The sequence below is a fragment of the Lutjanus erythropterus genome, chromosome 2 (assembly GCF_056507025.1).
Source record: "Lutjanus erythropterus isolate fLutEry1 chromosome 2, fLutEry1.hap2, whole genome shotgun sequence".
Taxonomy (NCBI): domain Eukaryota; kingdom Metazoa; phylum Chordata; class Actinopteri; order Lutjaniformes; family Lutjanidae; genus Lutjanus; species Lutjanus erythropterus.
The window spans coordinates 24,324,326-24,340,278 of NC_139318.1; the positions used below are offsets into that span (position 1 = coordinate 24,324,326).

The 15,953-nt window shown below is 39.0% G+C and overlaps 1 protein-coding gene across 1 annotated transcript in view; it reads left to right on the forward strand.

Moving 5' to 3' along the window:
* The first annotated feature begins 1,649 nt into the window (after window positions 1-1,649).
* Window positions 1,650-15,953, forward strand: part of LOC146331635 (potassium voltage-gated channel subfamily B member 1-like) — a 50,632-nt gene continuing 36,328 nt past the window's right edge. Inside the window, exons 1-2 of the mRNA XM_084733809.1 lie at window positions 1,650-2,074; window positions 3,013-3,681. Of these exons, the coding sequence (XP_084589935.1) occupies window positions 3,127-3,681 (555 nt within the window). The 5' untranslated portion in view covers window positions 1,650-2,074; window positions 3,013-3,126. The remainder of the gene's footprint in view (window positions 2,075-3,012; window positions 3,682-15,953) is intronic.

The window sequence follows — 15,953 nt, forward strand, 5'->3', positions numbered from 1 at the left end:
ATAAGATTTTTCTTCTTCCTGCTCCTTGTTTGGTCATGGAATGTGTGTAAGTAGTTTGCGTTAAAGTGTACTATCTATTTTTGTTAAATTGGTATTGGAAAGTACACATTGAAATAAGCAAAATAAATTGCACTTAACTAAACTTAATTAAGATCCAGGGACATTATATAATTCCCTGCCTGGGGGGTAGTACAAGAACTTTGGAGGCGGAGCTTGCACCCCTGAACATTTCTGATCTGTTGAGTACCCGCAGCACTTTATTTCAGACACCATTTTTATAAAATCTACAACTGCAAATGGACTAACGGCAGAGTCCATGCTTTATTGACCCTACCTAAGTCACAGTTGGGCAGCTTGTTAACCCACAGAAGCTGGACCAACCTTCTCCCTTCCTGTTTCCTGTATTAAATACACAATGTGAGAGGCTTGTCTTTGTTAAAAAGACAAACAAACTTGAAGATGGTTGAAAGATGGTACTGGGGGACCTGTAAAAGTGACACAGTTACATCTTAAGTCAGCTAATGTCAGCTAACTAGTTAGCTAATGTTAGCAAAACATTAGCTAACTAGTTAGCTAACGATTGATGCAGGCTGTGTCTGACATAGCTCACTCATTCACTACTCCCTACTCATTACCTGTGGATTTTTATGAGAACTATATAGCGAGATCACTATACATTGACCTAAAACACTTTCAGGCCCTACACTCTGTGTGGTTAATTACATCACTTTTCACAATGCATTGTGGGATACTTATAGTGTCCACTATATAGGGTATAATAATTCTCACAGCACATTTGGGCAGCACTACAAAATTGCAAACTGGACTATATAGTGAGTGATTTCAGACACAGCTGTAGATTAGCTAGCAAGTCATGATTTTGCTGTCAGATGTAACTAGCTAGCTAAGCTAGCTAAGAATTGATGTAGACTATCTAGATAAGTAGCTAGTATTTTGCTTAGATTACTTTTCATAGGCTGTCACCTGTGTCACCTACCATATACCTATATTAGAGGTCCCCCAGCACATCTCTTGTATCTTAAAATCTAGTTTCTAGTTTTCTTTTCAACACAGACGAGCCTTGCTCATAGTATATCTAAGTACGGGAAACAGGAAATTAGAAAGCTGACCGAGGTTCCAAAAGGTGATGGGATTTAGGAAGCACTGATTGAACATTGCTGAGGATGAAATCCAGGGAACTGATGTTTGTTGTTTTATATGATGTCATTGTTGTTCTATAGTCACATGCAAAAATTATGTGTAAAAAGAGCTTTTCCTTTTTCATATGTCAGTGGACTAATCAGCCTAAAATTTGTGGGTCTGTAGACGTTTTAGGCATTTTGGAAACATGATGGGACTTTTTAGTTCCTTAAAAAGTAGTTCCTGGGACTAAAAGTTCCTGGTACTTTGGGTGGAAACATGGCTTGTGATCCCTACAGGACACCTTTAATATATTTAATAGCAGGTTGAATGTGTAGGTTTTGTTTTGTTTTTGTTTTTTTTGTTTTTTTTATAAAAATCTCTTTTTCTAGAAGGAAATGTGGTCTGTTTGTTGAGATTACTTTAAATTCCATCTATAATACTACAGTTTAGAGTGACTTCCTATTTCTTTGCTGGCCTAACACTGCTGCATAAAGCAGAGATAGACGCACAGAGTCTTTCCGGATCTGTGAGGGTTAAACTCGCACAGGCTGCAGCCGCTGGAGGAGCCTGGGTGAAATCAGCCCCTGCAGGATCCTGTTCACAGTCACAGGCGCCGGCTGGCCAGCACACACTCACACTGTGAGCAGGTAGAGGAGAGCAGAGGAGCTACCGACAGCATCCCCGGCTTCTTTCAAACAGTTCCTACTTGTTGAATCGCCACCAGGAGGGCTGGACGGGGCAGACTGGACGTGTTGATGGTCTGTGTTAAACTGTTATGTTTTTCAACATGTCGCTACGCAGCTCATGATGCCTCCATCAGCTCCCAGCGGAGCGCCGGAGACCTGGACGAACACAAGAAGTTTTGACGCGTTTACCATTGAAATGTTGCTGATGTCCATCCACGAGGCGAACCGGGATATAAAGAAGACACGTATGTACATTCATTTTATTTTTGGTTTCCCCTTTTATTTTTATATGTACTTTGATATTTCATGTCCTGATCTGTCATGATTTAAAGTAGCTGGCCATAATTAGAATATGTACTACTTTGACTGCCAGCTCATGTAGGTGTGTATGTAATGAGACTGAGGTAAATGTATGGGAACCACAGAGGCAGATTCAACAAATATTTTCACTGATTTAAAGATGAATATTTAAACTTGTAAATATGTTAAAAAGAACTGTGTTATCATACATTTTTAGCCATTGATATCAAATATATGAATTTACTTAACTTCTAAACCTTCCAATAGGCTATATTTATATGTATATGTCCCAGAAATGCAGTTGCATGACTCACATAGGCGCAGATGAATGTAGTAAAGCATGTTTACTTCATATATATTCATATATTCATTCAAATGTTGGTCTGTTCACAACAAACACAACACTATAGCAGACTTGTAAGTATAGACTACAGGTTGTCTTAGGAGACAATGTAATGTGTTATAGGCTCTTAATCAAAGTTGATAATCGGTGTGAGTATTAGTCCAGATTAATATCGCGGCAGAGAACACATTCAAATTTACTGTCTTTACGCCGGGATTGATTGCTGTCCCATCCGAGCCGAGGCGTTTCAGCACCGTGGACAGAGACAGAGACAGACGCGGGTCTTTGGAGTGACAGACAGGTCGTTTCAGCACTGGACAGCGCTCACAGTGGAGTCCAGTTTATCATTGGCCCGACTCTCCACTCCCCTTGTCAGCAAGAAAAGCGGCTGTGCCTCTTAAAGCTGATTAAAATATCTATTCGGTTCTCTGATGAGTGGATAAACCACCTGACATTGCTACTGTAGGACACCGGCTGGCTGCTCAACAGCGCCTGAATAATTTCTTTTTTTTAATTTTATTTCTTTATATTTTATTACAGCTACAAGAAGAAGCGAGCAGGGAGCCTGATGCGGTCACCCACAGGACCATGTCTTCTTAATCTAAAAGACTGTATCTCCAAGTCTTTCCAAGTGACAGAGTGACTTGAGCGAAGATGATCAAAGCGGGGACTCGGTCGGGCACCTCGCTGCCACCCGACACGATGGACATCATCCGCAGTAAGACCCACACCCGCCGAGTGAGGCTCAACGTCGGGGGGCTCCTCCACGAAGTCCTGTGGAGGACGCTGGACAGGCTGCCCCGCACCAGACTGGGCAAGCTGAGAGACTGCAACACCCACGACTCTATCATGGAGATATGCGACGACTACAGCTTGGATAACAACGAGTACTTTTTCGACAGGCACCCCGGCGCCTTCACCTCCATCCTGAACTTCTACCGCACCGGGAAGTTGCACATGATGGAGGAGATGTGCGCCCTCTCCTTCAGCCAAGAGCTGGACTTCTGGGGCATCGACGAGATCTACCTGGAGTCCTGCTGCCAGGCCAGGTACCACCAGAAGAAGGAGCAGATGAACGAGGAGCTCAAGAGAGAGGCCGAGAACATGAGGGAGAGGGAGGGAGAGGAGTTTACGACCACATGTTGTTCCGAGAAGAGGAAGAAACTGTGGGATCTCCTGGAGAAGCCGAGCTCATCGTTCGCTGCTAAGGTAGAGTCCAACTCAGCTTCTCTTACTGGCACACTACCAGGACAGAGTGAGTGAGAGTAGTAGGTAACCTGAGCGAGCGTGGCATTGACCCGCATCCAACAGCTCTATGTTACTCTAGTTTTAAATAATGATTTGGTGACACTTTATAGTAGGGGAGACCAGGGATGGTAGTAACACTTTTTGCTTGAGAATCAGTAACTCAGGTTCTTTGTGCAAGAGCTTTTGAACTTTGATGCACTGTATCCATGTTTGTGTACTACAAATGAAACTCTGAAACTTAGATGTCTGCTGCACAATCATGTGAGTCAATATCGAATACAACAAGTTCTGTTGTTACAACCCACCCCACCGCTGGGGTGGGTTGTAACACTAGCTTGGGATAGATATAACGAAGAGAAGTAATTTGCTGAAATAAGATCCACGCTATCCAATTTATGAAAGATTGGAAGTAAACAGTTTTGAATGATGTGAATATTTTAAAGTGACCAAAAAAACACTTGGAGGAACAAATCACCCAAAAATAAAAAAAAAAAAAAACATGTTTTTCCTTTGGTCTGTACAGCTATTTATCTGTCTAGATTTTTTTTTTTTTTTTTATGTGAGTTTCTGAGATTTGGAGATATTGGCTGTAGAGATTTCTGCCTTCTTTCCAGGGCTTGGCTTGTGAGGAGGCTACAAAGTCTCTATGATATCTCAAAAACTCTACAATTCACACCAAAAAAACATCTAGATGAAAATAGCAGCACAGGCCAGGGGAAAATATGTATTTTTGATTTGGGGGTGAACTGTCCCTTTAATGATCAATCACTGTCACAGCTGTGGTAAGTGTAGATGCTCTGGGGGACCTGAACTGATAGTGTACACACTTGACCTACTCTTCTTTTTGCTTGAAGTGTTTCATGTTAACAAATTCTCATCATTTTAATGAACTGTTACAACTGTCCCCACCTGAAGCAGCCATTACATAGTTAACTGTTGTAGCATGCAGGCTTGAAGGTAGCTTGAATGTAAAGCATCAAATTAAACTAAAGAAACTGCTACCTTAGGTTATAGGTGTATCTACAAAAATAATCATGATAAAAAAAATATTTTCTCACCTAAAAATCAATTTTGTTTTTTGTCATAAAATCCATATTGCAGCTCACATGCCAGATTCCACTTCTCATGTGAGCTCAAAAAGGAAAAGGGAGTGTACCATATTGATGACATCCACACAGCACTTTTCTGATTGGTCAAACTGACAATGTTACAACTAACCCGGCGTGACAATACTCCTCAGTCTCCCCTAAGGGTACATGAATTATAATGAATTCATACATGAAAACGCATGAATTCATTCATATAATACTTCACAAACCATCGGAAATATACAAGAATTAGCAGTATCTCTTGCATGACTCAATGCAAGAACATACATTTATTAATGCAACAACTTAATTATTTCAATCATCAAGATTTCTGAGTTGCTGATGATGTCTATGACTTCTTCATAGGTAAGTCTGCAGTCTGCATTGTTCCCCTTTCCTGTCCTCACTTCAGCTGTCCAGTCCATAGAGGCATAAAAAGCCTGCACTGTTCCTTTAAATGCAGACAAACCTATGAAGAAGACATAAACTACATTAACAACTCAGCAATCATGATGATTGAAATACCTTTTTTTCCCACTGATTGTGTATGTTCTTGCACTGAGTCATGCAATGATCACAGTTAATTCTTCTTGATTCCTGATGCTTCATGAAGTACTACTTGCATGAACTGATGCTTTTTCATGTATGAATTCATGTGCCCTTATTATAAAGTGTTACCAATGATCCTTCTATCAGGAAGTGCAGGAAAGATTGCTGAGATTTTGGTCCTAATGATTCCAGTTTAAATTTAGAAAATAATTAAAGACAAAACAAGAAAAGGGGGAGTGTGAGAACTGTAGTTTAACATCCAGAGGCAAGCAGAAATCTCTCTTGGAGACAGGCTTGATCTGATGTCTGACTTTCTTTTAACCTCAACCAGTGCTTTTAATCTGTCACTTTCAGCAGCTGGAGTACAGGAGGGAGGGAGAATGAGGGATAGACAGAGAGAAAGAAAGATGTTGTTGTATGTCAAAACTGTCTGCAAACTTTTGCTTATTCATCGGTGCCTATTGAATAGTATGACTTTGGAAAGTAATTTTGCTACGCGACTTGAATCAATAATCTTAACGAGGTGTGCTTTCCTGAGAAGAAAAGACATGGGGGCTGTTTTTCTGGCGAGTCAATTAAACACCCTTTTTTGTTTGTGCATGACAGCCTTCATTGTCTCCCTTTATTGGTTTCAGTCAGATACTTGTTCCCAATCCAGTATTGTCTGGGAGCTGCTCTCATGGGGTAATTATTGAATGTTTGTTTTTCATTGGCAACACCAGAGAGGATGAAAGGAGTGACAACACTTATTGTTAGAGTTTAATCTATGTCAAGAAGGCAAAAAAAACCCTACTGAACAAAATATATATTTTTAGACCATCACATAACGCCCCCTTCTTTCAACAGTCACCCCCTCTTGGCTTCATTAGCCACCCCTGCCTCATTTCCAGACCAGCATTCAATCAACCAGCTCATTAACAGGCTCATAGCTCACACGTCAGGAACAAGAGTACCTCACTTTGCCGGATCAATGGATATAGTCATGTTAACAGCATTTCTAAGTGACCAGGCTCTGCGAAAGATGTGGCCGGGTCAATATTCAATTAAAACCATCAAGTAACCACCCAGTTGCATGTTACCAATACAATAACAAGTAGAGGTAGTGTGCCATACAATAGAGATAGGTGGCCCTTTTTCAGTCTTTACATTTACCAGTGTGAGCAAAAAAGAAAAAGAGTTCAACGGATTATGTGCTACACTTCCAGTGAGTGATCAATCTTTTATTTTCAGATGCAGTTTGGAAATATTTGTACTATGATTCATTGGTGTACTTAAAAATGTCAGATTTGTGAACACAGAAATATGTTAAGAAGCTATGAGACCTCTTCGCCTTCAAACCACAAAAGATATGATGGTCGAATCATTAGTCAAAGAAATTTCAAGCACTTCCTTGAACAGGAGCTCCTGCATAATTCATTCAGCTCGTCTATTGAAAGAACCTGCTCCATCTCTGACCTTGAATTACTGAAGCCCTTAATTATTTTTCCTAATTATTCAATCATGTTGCTTAAAGACATGTTCATTTTAAGACACTCCTTGCCCTTAGGTTTCCTCCTGAGCTTTCTGAAACCATTAACCACACTGACAAATCATCATCCAACACCAGGTCCTCCTCCCGGTTCCAGAGAAATCAGTATGTTAGATTAGCAAGAAAGGGAAAACTGAGTTTAAGTGTAATGTTAATATATCTTCCAAACATTTTATCTATATTACAACTAATTTCTCTGAAAGCTGAAGCAATTAATCATCGTTTTCTACCTGTTTGTCCACATTTTTAAGATTGTGATACAATCCAAATTTTTTAAACCAGCAGAGAGAGCTTCACCTGATCTACCTCGCTTCAAGGAGTAGCAAATATTGTTTTGGGGAAGTTGTAAGCTGTGGCAGTTTTATACCAGTCAGACCATAATATCAGCCACTGCCCTTTTAAAATAATGACAAAGTACATTTTAAAATAAAAAATATAGTCACGCAATATGGTAAAACAATTAAAAAACAATTATTTTGATAGATATTGCGATTGGGATATGATTCATGGTTACTGGAAATGATCATTTTTGCATCACAATTTTCATTTTCTCTGAAAAAAAACTGAAAATCATAGTGATGTGACATTTGTTGGGATCTGTACCAAACAAACATGTTTTCTAAGATCCGGAGACAAAGATTTGTAGACCAGATCATCTCTGCAGCACTACAGTACTTCATTATAATGCTGTTTGTGACACATTTTACCTTGATCAAAACAATGCAGCTTCTGCAAATACTATTTTGATCAATTCTGTAGCTCTAATACAGAAAAAACACATTCTGATCTGCCAAAGGCTGTTAATATCATCAATCATAGTTTCTTTATTTCTTAAGTCCCATTGTTTTGAATTAGCTGATGTTGATAAAAGCTGCATTATTGCATCTCATAATGACTCAGGCTGTTGTTGCTGATATTAAATCAACACCTTTCAAATGACGATGGAGTTCCTCACTGGTCCGTTCTGGGTCCTCTATAATTGCCATTTTGCAATTCAAAATTTGATTTCATGGAGGTACAGTATGCCTAGTTTGTGCCCTGATATTTCTTCTTCCTCCCTAAAATAACTTGACATTCTGACAGATACGACATTCATTCATGTTAGAGACATAACAATAAAGATTGATCTGTTTATCAAACATAAGAAAATACATTTCTATCATTTTACCTATTAGGCTTTATTACTTTGAAACCTTTAACAATAACACCTATGTTTGTTTGCTTTTACAAACAATAAAATACAGGACTACTTCACTGATTAAGGACAACCTTAGCAGTTATATTTGTGAACACACAGAGACACCACTTCACAGTATTATGCACCTCATAAGTGGAAATAATTACCCAGGCTTTGAAAGTAAATTATTATGATGTTATATCTGGTCGGGTGATTTTAAATTTTTAATTATCTAACTTAATTAATAATACTGGTGATTGTTCCTGAATGCTAACTTTGTAATCTGTGTTTAAATGTCATCTTTCAATTTGTCCTCTTGTTTCTTTTAAACACAAACCAGTGAGAATAGAAGAGCGAGTATCTGTTTGAATCTGAATATCCCCTCAGTTCTGCTGCTGTTCACTGAGCTCACAGGGCTAGAAATTATGAAATAAAGGTCAGGAGCGTGACCCAAGAATAACTTTTTTTTTTATGTAACAATGTTCATTTTGCAAATTCATAATAGGCTCAAGACACGGTCCACTGATTAATAAATAATTAACTGCATTTTGCATTTATGCAATATTTGGTATTTCATTATTATTATTATTATTACACATCAGCTTAAAAAATATTGACAAGCACAGTTTCCACCTCATGAAGTGCCTGTAGGTTCTTGTATATTTTAACATTAGCTCATGTGTCTCCTCCCCTGTGGCTGTCATTCAGCTTTAAGTTCTTTACACAGTCAAACTGAGAAATAGAAACATGATTTATGACCTCCTCTCATGGTCATACGAGCATGCAAGCTTTTGTTCTCAGCTAAACACATGAGTCACTGCTGTACATCGTGTACAGTTAAGGGGCCCAGAAACTGTTGAATGGAAGAAAGGGTTGGGAAGTGGGTGTTTGACAAATAGAGCCATTTCCTTGTAGTTTAGTTTTCCATATGAGACTGAGAACAGTAAAAATGTCAAACTGAGGTTAAATGGCAGCCATTAAATGCAGTCTTGTTTCAGCTACTTAATTGAAGAGTTGCATCGATGAAATAGCTTGTTCCCAAACACATATTCCGCCTCATTTATTTTTCAGTGCTGATGAAATTTTAATTGCACATTAATAACGCTTGACTTAATGCCGGAGAGAGAAGGTGTGATCCAGAATATCTTTAGTTCCAGATGTCACCTCATCCTAGACCTTTTGGAGTTATAACCACCCCAAAAATACACATAGGCACCAGTGTTGGCTCACGATGAGCCATTTTTCATGTCAAAGCAGTAAGTGAAGGACACCATGTGAGCAGCCAGTCTGTCTTTCTTCTTGCGAGTGTTGAGGTGTTACTGAGTGGCTTTAGTCCCACTTGACTCTGCATTTCCACCACAGGTCTGCCCACTGAATTATTAAGCATAACTCTATGGACCCCTGGAAACAGGGAAAACTTGCAGGTAATCATTTCATCAATAAGAGATAAGCTGCTGTTGATACAGAACAGTATGTGCTGAGTGCCCGTGTCGTCATTTTAGCATGACCCAGTGGGAGGAAAGAGTTTAGCGGGCTGAGGATGAAACCAGCCTATATGTAATACAGCATGTCTCAGCATGCCTCTGTTGCTCAATCCTCCCCAAGGTGCAGCTCAGTCTCAGAGGGTTCATAGTCGCCCTGTAGATCACAGTCCCAGGGGTTTGGCGTTAGAATCGCTGTAAACTCTGGAGGTGCCCTGAATATGTGTCCTCAGGGAGTTTACTTTAAGTGATGGAGTCATTTATGACCGCACAGTTTTCACAACAGTTTTGGATATTTTACAGTTCCTGACTCATTATTTTTCGGCCTCTGCCTTGTCTCTGTTTGTTTTGATTTGTTTTGGTTGTCTGTGATACTCTCACTAGTTCTGAAAAGGGTGGGGCTCAGTTGGAAAAAAAGATGATGTCATGTACAGGATTTAGCAAATGATGACAATGACATGATGTTGTTAGCTCATGTTGTCAGGCCACTATCACTCAAATCTGATAAAATATTTTGAGTTTTGTTACTCATTCAGACACAAATATTTGATTAGAGAGATATGCTTTCTTTTAACAGGCTAATGTACTACTCACTGTATCTTTGCCTATGAAAATGTAAACAGACTTGTTTCATCTGATTTCACAGTTTCAAAGAAGTGGCATGCTGCACGTCACCTTTTGTAGTTGTAGGTCTTGTTATTTGTTTAAAGAGCTGTATTACAAAATTTGAATAACTTACGCAATTTCATCAGCAAGCTTATAGATAGCATACAACTTTTTAGGAGATCATGTATCGTGTGCATTTTAAGCTTTTAATTTGTCATTAAACACCGTTTTGGACGTGATAGTCAATAGTCAGGTGACTTTTGTCATCACAGTCAAGTGACCTTCGTTGTCACGCAGATCTTGACTAAGTTTGGGAAATGACTGTGGGCTGAAACAACATAATTATGTCAAGTATGGGGCATAAGTTAACTTACACACTGAAGTTAAAATAACTCAATGTTGACGCTTGGTTTTACACAACACACAAACTGCAGTCTCTTGGGTAAAAGTCTGTAAAAGTCTATGTTACTGTTATGCAAAAATCATATTATAAAGTCAACTACAAAGTTTATGAATATTCAATAGATATATTTACAGTCAATAACGCTAACTTATAAACTGAGCAGCACCAGGTTCTGGGTTTTTAGCTCCTGCTAAGGTTTAGAGTCTAAAAAATACTGTTGACACATACAGCTTTCACTGGACAGACTTTCTTGACACTTGTCCACTTTGGGAATTTGAATGCATGTCTACTAAAAGCCTTGCAGTGCTCTCTCTACCCACTGAAGCTTTGGTCCAGAACATATACTGAGCTATAAAAACTGACACTTACTTCTTTGGTCTTGGCAGAGGCTGTTTCAACTAATTGCATGGAAACTTCTCCTCACAGAGACAGTCATGACTACAGGCAGTTAACTGCATTTTATACCGCACATCACTGACTTCACTGTAAGCACTTTGCTTTGTTGTTTGTGAAGTCTGAGATTACGCTGTGCGTCCAGGCTGTGGCTCTGCGGGGTGTCGGGGCGGAGATATCGCTGTGTTCTGTTACCTGCTGCACGCTCTGCCCCGTACAGGCCTGGCAGATGACTTTTTGTAAGAATGGGAGGAAATCGATGGCAAAGGCATTAAGATGTAAGGCAAGCTGGGTTGAGTGAGGACACACCCTGACCAGCCATTAGAGAGGGACAAAGACGTGTGACTTCCCACGGACCACTGCCTGCTGATAGCTCTGCATGAGGGAGTGCAGTCACTCATGCTGACCTCCAGCGCTGTGTCACAGGGAGTGCAGTGGGACCAGAGGAGCTGCAGCAGCACAGTCACTATGATTTGATGGTCTCTGTTGTTATTTTCAGCAGTGGATCTGAGTAATGGAGCTGAGACTTTCCTCTGTCTCTTTGTGTTTCTGTCTCCCCCTCCCTCCTACCCTTCTCTTACTGTATTTGTGTGTGTGTATGCTAATAGCCAGGCACGGGGTTATTCAACAGAGTGTATTTTATGATTTGTTTTAGAGGGTTGTTGCTGGGTGACAGCAGCTCTTCCGTCGTGCTTAGGTGAGCTTTGAATAGCCATAAATCAATGGCACACAGTCTCTCAGCTGCCAGGCTGATTGCAGTGCCATATATCGCCAAGCTGGCTTACACAACAGTCACACAGACTGTTCTTTTTTTTTTCCAGATTGAACCAAAGTCTCTCCTCCTGTTTCTGTTTTCTTCTATTGCACTCCCTCCTCTCATTTTTCAAGTCCAAGTAACATGTAGCATGTAAGGATTCATTATTGTATAAATTCTAATTGTAGATAGAAATAACTCTATAAATATATTTGTTTTATTTATCTTAAGTCACACTAGCTATAATTATATTCAAGAACATGCATGAAAAATTCCATGTCTAGCTTTTTATAGTCAGACCGACAGCTCCCTCTGAACCCAGGCATGGATCCAAAATTAATATTTAGTCACCATGTTCAAGAAGAAAGAAACTGATTATTTATAGGTTTAATCTACATGAACTACACACAGATCATTTATATACTGACAGGTACATCCTTTTACTAATGTCACCAGCTGTTATAATGCCTGCAGAGATTGCATACAGCATTTCTTTACACTTTTGAGTCTGCTGACACCTGTTACAGATGTCAGGTTGGGTTAGGTTGGCATGTTGAAAGGCTTTAGTTGGTGCTTTATTTTACAATATCTATATTTTTTTTGTTTGCTTGTTAGGATCCCAATTAGCTCTGCCCTACAGTAACGGTAGTCTTCCTGCAGTCCACATTTAAAACCATTAAAAACATTTAAAAAACATGTTTTAAAAGTATGTATATTAAACCTTCCAGTCTACACAAATCAACACATTTAAAAGATACACTAAACATTATGGGACTCCCTAAAATGCTGTTTTGTAATTCACCCAGGGTGGTGCTTTACATTCAGTCACACAGAGTGTAGCCCTACATAGTCAGACCTCTCGCCACAGCGCTCAGCAATGGAGAAAGGTCTGATTCCACACACACAAATTCTGCTTTGTTTGCATTTCTTTAAACCAATCACAAATGTCTTGGGAGGTGCTTGTTTACCAGGGATCTGAAAACATAGATAGCAAATGCCACTAACCAAACCAAGCAACTAATGGCAGGCTTAAATCCACAGTGTGGACCTGATGACTCAGACAGCACAAAGTGTTGTGTGCTTGATGTTCGTTCTTGATCTTATCCGTTTTTGGATGAAATAGCAGAAGTGTAAGAAAAACTTCTTAATCTAATCTTTGCCTTAACCCCAAGATTAACCCAACAGGAGAACTCAGGCCTGATTATAACTTCAAACAGAGGCGATCTTTTATTTATTTATTGTTTTTATTTTTGGTGATCATCAATTTATAAAGATACACTTAGATTTTTAGTCCTTGTACTGCTGACATGGCTGCAATTGCGACTAGACTTCACTGCAGATCTTCAAATGGCTTTTTCCTGACATGATGAATTCTCAAATTGACCATTATAACATTATGCTGCAAAGAATAACAGCAAAAATATACTAAGATGTTGGGTCTATATTCTGATACTAGTATTACAAATATCAAATACATTCAAAATGCATCTAATATTGTATGTGTCTATTATTCAGTCTAATTTGCCTAATTTTCCAGCTTTAGAACTAAAACTAGACTATTCTTTGCCAGTCAGACAAGCTTTTTTTTTTCATGTCTCCGAGCACAGGCTGAAATGGTCACGGAGCTTGCCCAGGAGCTCTCACCATGCCCATCCAGGTGAAATGGCAAGTTTTTAGGGAGTCCAAAATATTACAGTCATCACAGATGGCAAATGTAACACGTATATAAAATAATAACATTAATATGTATAAGTAAATACTTACATTGATGCCTCTCAACAGAGTTCCCAGCAAGAACTATAAAATCCTACATTCATAATATCTCACCAATATAATGTTCCACAGTGTTTCCTCAATTGTTGTTTAAACATTGATTTTTGTATTAATTTAGTCAATAACAGCGTTTGTGAAGAATTCCATTTTTTCAATGCCTTGGCGAGTGAAGACCAGTCTTCTGTGTTTGGACAGATGGTAGTATGTGTTTGAGTCTTTGACTCTAAATTGTGTTTTAATTGACTGTCCTGATATGATGGACTTTTGAATTGTTTTCATGTTGATAGTATAAGTGCAGTGATCATCCATGCCATACAGACACTATCTTTATAGCTTCATCTATATGAGCTGGACGTGAAGATTGGTCTTATGCAATTACAAGGACACAGGCTCTACTGAAGCTCTGCTCTAAACTGAAAGAGACATTAGCATTATTGATTTTAAACACGCCTTTGATGCCGTTTGATCAGCGTGTGGAAACACATGACTGGAAATTCACCTAAGGAAGTAACACGTCCCATCACAGCACCCTGCTAATCGATAGAGAAAATCTGTCCAGCTGCGAACTGCGGAGATGAGGATTAACTTGTTTGTGTACTGGCCACAGTGTGTTCCACATTCATCTTATTTGCTAAGCTGAAATGATTTCTGGGAGACTTCAAAGACTTATGTTGCAATCAGAGCTTCCACATTGCATTATAGCCATTATAAATCTATGCATTTGACAATTGGACCTTCAGATTCTTCATTCTTTTTAATTCGGTTTGTACTGAAGACTTTATTACTACTCTCTAATGTATTGAGATCTTGAAGAAACGTACTTGTGAAGTTTTACTCAGGAACCTCTCTTCCATTTCCTCAGAAAATAACCAATGAATGCTGTATCTGAGAACAGGGTTTTTTGTTGCTGAGGTCTATAAATGACTTCCATCATTGATGGAGGTGCTGTGTTACCAGCATGGACAGACTGCTTATTTTGCCTGCCAGCTACTTTCTTCTCCTTCCGGACCTCTTTCGTGTTTGACTTATTATGTGACTACACAAATGACCCAATGTACAGGCTGGCTATACATTATTTCTTTTCCCCTGTGTGGTTGAACACTGCAGGCAGGTAAAAATCTTCCCTGAAAAGATTAAATTTGGGGAGATGGGGGGTCCTCATGTATGTTTAAACAGCCTTATACTTATACTATGGAACCAAATCTGGAGGCATTCACATGAAAATAGCATTATGGTTTTACACATATTACTGTGTGAAATAAGAAGCCCTTCTTAATTAAAAATCACTTGCATACACATTTGCATAGTCTTTATTAAAGTGACTTTGGTCAATATTTGTATATTCACAATGGATCAGATTACCAGTTGTGTGTGAAAGGTGTCAATCCTAAAGATGAATCCACAGAAATTACTCAACTCTGCACTTTCCCTTCCCCTTTGTGCATTTTCAGTTTTGTTTTTCTGCTCCACAACCGTTGGTTCTGTCTCACACTCTCTCAGCATTTGTTTTTTTCAGGGCAGAGCAGACAGCTGTTATCACGAAAAAAAAAGCTCTGATAAATCAACTGTACACTACCTGCTTAGCAGTAAGCTGGTAAACAAAGCGGAGCATTTAACAGCTAAAGAGCCAGATATTTCTCTCAGGAGTTGGTGGAGACCAAAAACAGAGATAAAAGAGAATATTGGACTTACATTAAGTGGGGGACAGATATGTAACTCCAAACAAAAGCTTATTTTGCTCTGTATTTGCTGGATGCTCACCCCTCCCTCTTTTGTATCCCCTCTTCATTTCCCCAAAACAGACAGTGAAAAAACTGACATGTAAGTATGGAATAGGTTTGGGTTTTAAAAGAAAGATGAGAAATGCTGCTGCAAATCATTTATGCAAAACTTGTCAAACATTGCGTGCAGAGCCACGAGTCTCCCGACACACACATGCGTCATGTCACTGGCAGAACAAGTAACAAGTAGCATGACTGTTCCTCCACACCTCATTTCAATCAAAACCACAGTATTCCTCATATGCAATGGAGTAGGATATTATCTTACTGCAACAATGTGTTTTAAACAGTTTTTAAGTATTGTTCACAAATTGTCATTTAGACTACAGTATCTAATTTAGAAATGTGATTCTTAATAAGATGTTAACACCACTGCAATGTCTCCTTCTCTGTCTCCCCTGTTACTATATTAAGTAAAACTACCAGTATTTCTTTGTTGCAACTAATAGTACCCTAAAAACACAGCATTAATAGAATCAAAATGCAAAGATTCACACATCACATTGTATTGTATTGCATCCTGACAGGGCTGAATTGCATTACAATGAAAAATCAGCTATTTAAAAATTTCTGAGATGCATCATATCGTTGAACATGTATCAAGATACATATCGAGTCAGTTTCAGTCAGTGAGATGTACACCTCTACTATTTGTCATTTAGACACAATATGTAAAAACGGGGCCCAGGTTTAAAAAATA